The sequence below is a fragment of the Andrographis paniculata genome, unplaced genomic scaffold, assembly GCF_009805555.1.
Source record: "Andrographis paniculata isolate CXL003 unplaced genomic scaffold, ASM980555v1 Contig61END, whole genome shotgun sequence".
In the NCBI taxonomy this organism is placed as follows: Eukaryota; Viridiplantae; Streptophyta; class Magnoliopsida; order Lamiales; family Acanthaceae; genus Andrographis; species Andrographis paniculata.
The window spans coordinates 805,957-812,751 of record NW_026137597.1 but is presented as its reverse complement, the minus strand read 5'-3'; the positions used below and the strand labels follow the sequence as shown (position 1 = coordinate 812,751).

Sequence of the window (6,795 nt, the reverse complement as noted above, 5' to 3'; positions counted from 1 at the left end):
CTCCCTTAAAAAAATTATCCATATTTTTATTAATTTTATATTCCAAACCCCAAAACAAACCCGAACAAGGCCCATTTGTAGGGTTTATATTAGGGTTTTTATAATCAAGAAATATGACCAACCTCCACCTGACACCTATACACACACTCTCTCTCTCTCTAAAGCACATATATATATACATATATATTTCTTGTACAAAAATCCACCCTACGCTACGATACGCCCCTTCTTGTAGTTTCTTCTTCTTCCTCTTCCGCTCTCTCTCTCTCTCTCTCGCCAGCCACTCTTAGCCATGGGAAGCAACCAAGCCGCTGTATCATTTCTCACTAACATCGCCAGAGCCGCTTTTGGCCTTGGCCTCGGCGCCTCTATCCTCAACGCCTCTCTCTACACCGTCGATGGCGGCGAGCGCGCCGTTCTCTTCGACCGTTTCCGCGGCGTAATCGATCAGACCGTCGGTGAAGGCACTCACTTCTTAGTCCCATGGCTTCAGAAACCCTTCGTCTTCGACATCCGTACGCGCCCTCACACTTTCTCCTCTATATCAGGTATGCTTCCTATACACATTGCGTTTGCATCACGGCAACGGATCATCCTCTGTCTGCAACCCTTTCGCCTTTTAACGCCCGAAACTACGATGGAATTAGCATATAAGAGGCTTAATTTTCGAAATTATCAGTAGATTGTGCTAGTCGTTTCGATTTCGTGGAGCTAATGACTATATAGACGCGAACCTTTTATTCTAAAGTGAAGGAATTGAATTTGATATTTCGAGGTGCTTTGTGCTTTGTTGGATACACAGATGTTGTTCCTCTGTTAGAAAAATGTATTTGGAATTATCACATTCGTGTTATGTTTTTCGTGCAATACTGCAATTCGTAACTGCTGCGTCTCATCGAGCTTGTTTTACTGGAGAAGTAAAAATGTCTAACTTCGTTTATTGAATCAGGCACAAAGGATCTGCAGATGGTTAATCTCACCCTCCGTGTGCTCTCACGCCCTGACGTCGGTCGCTTGCCAGACATCTTCAAAACCCTTGGCCTTGAATATGATGAAAAGGTCCTCCCGTCAATTGGAAATGAAGTTCTCAAAGCCGTTGTAGCGCAATTCAATGCGGATCAATTGCTAACTGAACGCCCTCATGTTTCTGCCCTCGTGCGAGAGAGTTTGATAAGGAGGGCTAAGGATTTTAACATTGAGCTGGACGATGTGGCAATCACTCATTTGTCTTATGGTGCTGAGTTCTCGAGGGCTGTGGAGCAGAAGCAGGTGGCCCAGCAGGAAGCTGAGCGGTCTAGATTTGTGGTTATGAAGGCAGATCAGGAGAGGAGGGCTGCCATTGTCAGGGCTGAAGGAGAAAGTGAATCTGCCAAGCTGATTTCTGAGGCTACTGCAGCAGCAGGAATGGGTTTGATTGAGCTGAGGAAGATTGAAGCTGCCAAGGATAACGTAGGGACCATGTCCAAGAACGGGAGTTTGATCTATTTGCCCAACAATAACAACATGCTTCTTGGTCTCAACCCTGGCCGTTGATTATGAGGTAAGGTTAATAACTGTAGATTTTATCAGAGTAGTAGATCGAGAGATTGCCTCCAATAAACTTTCTCTGCTTAACACCTACTTGATATTTTCTGCTGTGATCTGTGATCTATAGTATAGTGTGCCAAATCTTAAAGTAACTGTCTTGAATTACAGTTCAATTTGCATTAGGGTATGCCAGATCTATGGTAGATAAAAGTTTTTTTTATTAATGTTGCTAAAGTTAATCTGAAGTATAGAAATGTGGTCATCGTGGTAATACGGTTTTATTTTTGATTGATTGAATTTGCTGAGTGGATCATTTATCATTTTGTGTATAGAGAAAATCACATTTTGTTGAGAAAGAAGTAAGTAGTGATTCTTGGATATACCAATTTTAGGCAGGGCATATGTTTATACAGTTGCACGATGATTCATGATTGGGAATGAAAATTTGGTAGTTTGTTCGTGGCATTAGAGTGGTTTTGAGATCTTCAAGCCTACTAATTATGTAGTTGTAGCTCTCATTAAATTATGATTACATTATACTCAGACTCTAAATGAGCTTCTATGTCGTAACAAATTGTTTGCACTTTCACCAGTCAACATTGTAGTTGTGGTTTGTTCAATTCTTGTGAATGAGAAATCTGTGCTTTGCAATATTACAGGACAGGGGAGGCGACGGCATTGCAGGCAGGTTTCCTGTGGATGTCTTGGCGTCGACTATTCTTTATCAAGATAGGGAGGGGACTTGCATATATCCTAGACTACCTACCATCTATATACTCTTCTTTGTAGGACACGATGAATGAGGTCTGTACGTCTTACCTGTGACCCCCACCCCACCCCACCCCACCCTTTATATGATGGTTTGGTCTCGAAGGCTCTAAACTTACCTTTACTATAATAATTCCTAAGCTTCCTCTTCCCCCTTCCCCTCTCCTACAATCTTAGCAGTTTTCTCCACTGATTTAGTTTATACAGCTTTAACATGGTGATCTTTCTTTCTTATATGTGATGGTGAATCAATTTGGTAGTGTGATGGTGAATATAGAATCACAGAACATCCCAAGAAATAGTTTTCTGAATATATACTAAATTTGAATACTTTGTGTTACCAAATATAAGCAACTTCTTTTTATTTAAACAAGAAAAAGGAAAAAAGATACACTCGGTTCAGTCAAACAAAAGCTTTCTTCACTTTCCTGTTTCCAAACATAACTTATTATTGCTGAAATCAAATACGGGTTTTTTAAGAGTATGCAAAACCGTGATTTGTCGATTATCACGAGTTCTTCCTTCATGATAAGGTTGGAGGTATCCATATGTAACCATGTGTCTGCACATAGCCAGCATGCTCCAGCAGTTGATCGGCTTCTTCGGGGCCTCTGCTGCCGGGCTTGTAAGGAACCGACTTCAGCTCTCCATCGTCTATACGGTGCAGGAGCGGCGTGAATATCTCCCACGCAGCCTAAACAAGAAAGGGATCAAAAGTCACCGTAAGAACATGTAAGATCCGCAGTACATATTCCATTTGGTTCATCGTAATACCTTCAGCTCGTCTCTGCGCACAAAATGCTGCTGATCCCCTTTGATCCTGTTCACAAATCATATATAATGCATCCTGATTATTACAGTTTAGCTGTTTGTAAAGGCAGGCGTAAAAGAATTTTGCCATCAGTCCGTACGTGTCGAGAATTAGGCGTTCGTAAGCCTCAGGAATGACGACCCCCTGATATCGCTGCCTATAGGACAGGTCCAGTTCGCTCTGCGCAGTTGACATTTCCAACCCCGGCTGCTTGACCTGTATCGAAGAGATGAAAAAATATGTACAAATGGGAGTCATCGTAATCGTAAATAACACTAGAGTTGCACGAACCGTTAGCTTCATGTATATAGCCTCCGAGGGTTGCAGGCGAATGACGAGCTCGTTCCTTCCTTGCTTTTGGCCTACACATCATAAAAAAACCAACTTAAACTAATTTGCTACGACGAATTATCGAAACACAGATTTGATCGTAAAAAATTGTACTTACATTTAAAGATGTCGCCGGGAACATCCTTGAATTGAACTCGTATCTCTGCTTTTCGGGAGTTCAAAGCTTTCCCGGCCTTTAGTATAAAGGGAACACCTGCAGCAGCAAGCAATTGATGATAGTTTTAGAATCCCATCGACCGGATCGGCTATATTTTATTTCTAAATCTTGGCTACCTTCCCATCTTTCGTTGTGTATACGTAAAATAACAGTTGCAAAAGTAGGCGTGTTCGAGTTGTCAGGAACAGTTGGATCATCTCTGTAGCCATCGTACTGTCCGAGCACTACCTCTTCTTCATTAATTGGAACAACTGATTGGAGAACCTGAGTTCCATCGTTTAATTAGTACGAAACATTTGCCAACCGAGAAACATTCGATAGACTCTACTTGCCTTGACTTTCTCGTCTCGAATATGCTCAGGCTTCAGAGATATAGGCTTCTCCATTGCAACAAGGCAAAAGACCTGCAAGTTTTGAGATCATATGAATGATATTGATGATCCAAATGTAGCAAAAATAAGCAGCATGCTCTGCAGATGAGCAAGAAGAAAACATGTTTCGATTAGGAACTGGTGATCGGTAATCGACTCACCTGCAACAGGTGATTCTGGATGATGTCACGAACAATTCTGCAAAATGACCGAAATGAAAGTTATCATTCTGCAAGTCGAAGATCATCATCACAACCGAAATGCTATGCAGCAAACTATACCCGTATTGATCAAAATATCCTCCACGTCCCTCGGTTCCAAAATCCTCTCTAAACACAATCTGTCGCGACAAGGCCAAATAAACATCATCACCGAACATGAATCCAATGCGAACGAACGTCGCCATAATTTTTCTTGAAATAAGGATGACAACCAACCTGTACATTAGCAATGTGGTCGCGGTTCCAAAGTGGCAAAAAGAAGCGATTTGCAAATCGAAGTATCAGCTGCAAATTTTTACAAGAGCTAAATACGTCTATCCAAACCATTCCAAGTATCAACATTCCAAGTTTCGATACCTACCAAGTTCTGCACCAATTCCTTTCCCAAATAGTGATCTATTCGATATATCTGTGGCTCCTCAAATAATTCACCTATCTGCGAGCTTAGTTCCTCAGCTGAAGCCAAATCCTTACCAAAAGGCTTCTCAACAACGATACGAGTCCATCCTCCAAGATCCGCTGAAACATATCACACTAACAAGTCAACAAATCTCTTAACATTTAGAAAGTCGGGATCGCCTATAGGATAAAATGACTTGTGAAATTCGAAATGTACATTTATTGAGACAGTGAAACTTGATCATTTTGCAGACTTGTGGATAAACTGACGGTGGAAGCGCAAGGTAGAAAAGCCGGCGGGACGATCCTTCCATACTGTTTTTTGATATTTCATGCTCGTATATTGCCTTATCTAATGCTTGGAATCCCTCCGGAGCATCATACAAGCCACTTATATATTTAATCTACATTATCAAATAGATAGCCGAAAACTTGTAGACTTGCAAATACAAACAACCTTTTATAACGACAAAAACGAGCAGCAATGACTAACCAACTGCAGAAACTCGGTAACCTCTTCGGCGCCGCCCTCTTTCGACTGCGGAAGATACCTAAAACAATTCAATTCAATAAAAGGTTAGTGAAGCAATAAAAGTACCAATTAATCTTCAGATTGATAGAATCGAATCAAATGGACAAAAGTGAAGAATCTGTACCCTCTGATCTGATCTCTCAACTTCTCATCAGAAATCTTGCTCCTTGCATACCCAAAAATGTGAACCTCGTTTGACTGCAAGAATCCCTGGACAAGATAAACCACAGGAGATCAGATTAGTACCTTAAATTTTTGAATTGTGTCTGAAAACGATATGCAGAAGTTCTTGGCAAGTACTGAAATGAAACCTGTCGGTAGAGGTTGAACAGTGCAGGGAAAGTCTTTTTCTTTGCAAGATCGCCGGAGGCGCCGAGAACAATTATAGAGAGGCAGCCAGTTTCCGGCACGTTCTCATCGTCTTTTACGAAGGACTCGTTCTTCGAGTAGCTTCTCTTTTCACAACGCCACTCCGCAGCCATTATCGAAGATCGAGGGAACTGAAATCAATGCTTGATCTGCAAAGCAAATAGTGAATTCAAGAACTAAACAAAGCCCTAAATCGAAAGCAATTGCCAGAGAGAGATTCCTTCGTGGTCATCCCTCCAACGATCCGATCCAAAATTCAATGAAATAAATCTCTTACTTATTAGTTTGGTAGAAGAAAAAATCAATCAGTAACTCCAAAATTGAAACACACAAACAGCTTGTCTAATCCCAGAAAAAAGCAACAGATCCGAGAAAGGATTATCGATCGAGAACTCAGAAACATGCAATTGCAGTTACGGATGGAGAAGTAGACGATGATGATGAGTCGAAAAGCAGCAACCCACCTTAGGAATAAGAGCAGCTGTAGCTGTGTAGATGTATCTTCTTCTTCTTCTTGTTCTGGCAATAAGCAAATTAAGGAAAGCGAATGAGCAACTTTTGTGTATTGATGCGATATTTTGGCAGATTTCACACGCGAGGAAGAGATCCTCCCTTCCCCGTTGGCCTATGGTTGGTTGGTTTGTATTGCTATTGACTTTGCCCAAGTTTCTAGTATCAGTCAAGCCACGCTGGTCGATGCGCGAAACAGTTTTGACTCGACTTTCGTTATTGACATTTTTTTATAGCAATTTTCCATGAATGTTTGTATTTTTCCGGAAAATATGTCGAATCTTGTATTAGGCGAAACGTGCACCCGGCAGACAAAATTTGACCTATTTGAAATTTGAATATATGATCTTACAATTAGAGTCGGCCAAAATTTAATTTGATCAAATAATTCGACCTGAAACGAGTTTGAGATTTTTTTTGGCAAAATTAATAATCGAGTCAAAACCATTTAATTCAAGTTTAGGTTTAGATAAAACTCGGTTAATCTGTTTAATTAATATTAATTTAAATTTAAATATATTATTTAAATTTTACTAATACTCAAATATTTTAGACAGTTTAAGTTAAAATTCTACAAAATTAAGATTAAAAAAAAAAAGTTACACACTCAAAATTAATTGGACTGGCCAATATAGCCCAAATCCTCGAGGTTCGCAGTCTAACAAAAGGTCCTGGTCAACGAGCGAGTGAGCCTGCGGACCTAATTAGCCCAAGGACCCAGCCGGTATAGTGCATTTGAAGCAGTCAACAATAACGGATGAAAGAAGGTAGAAGTGAAG

The 6,795-nt window shown here is 40.6% G+C and overlaps 2 protein-coding genes across 2 annotated transcripts; one reads left to right on the top strand and one right to left on the bottom strand.

Moving 5' to 3' along the window:
• The first annotated feature begins 202 nt into the window (after window positions 1-202).
• Window positions 203-2,466, top strand: LOC127260279 (prohibitin-3, mitochondrial-like). Its single transcript, XM_051287992.1, has 3 exons — window positions 203-548; window positions 950-1,540; window positions 2,187-2,466. Exons 1-2 carry the CDS (start codon window positions 293-295, stop codon window positions 1,531-1,533), a joined length of 840 nt encoding a protein of 279 aa, XP_051143949.1. The 5' UTR covers window positions 203-292; the 3' UTR covers window positions 1,534-1,540; window positions 2,187-2,466.
• Window positions 2,467-2,642: 176 nt separating this feature from the next.
• On the bottom strand, window positions 2,643-6,203 carry LOC127260278 (glucose-6-phosphate 1-dehydrogenase, cytoplasmic isoform). The gene is made up of 16 exons (XM_051287991.1): window positions 5,971-6,203; window positions 5,449-5,655; window positions 5,262-5,347; window positions 5,099-5,156; window positions 4,823-5,009; window positions 4,568-4,725; window positions 4,423-4,491; window positions 4,267-4,325; window positions 4,147-4,183; window positions 3,947-4,018; window positions 3,731-3,878; window positions 3,555-3,650; window positions 3,398-3,468; window positions 3,207-3,322; window positions 3,070-3,115; window positions 2,643-2,989 (listed from the first exon to the last, which is right to left on the bottom strand). The coding sequence occupies exons 2-16, from the start codon at window positions 5,617-5,619 to the stop codon at window positions 2,819-2,821; spliced, it is 1,545 nt and encodes a 514-aa protein (XP_051143948.1). The 5' UTR covers window positions 5,620-5,655; window positions 5,971-6,203; the 3' UTR covers window positions 2,643-2,818.
• Between the last annotated feature and the right edge of the window lie 592 nt (window positions 6,204-6,795).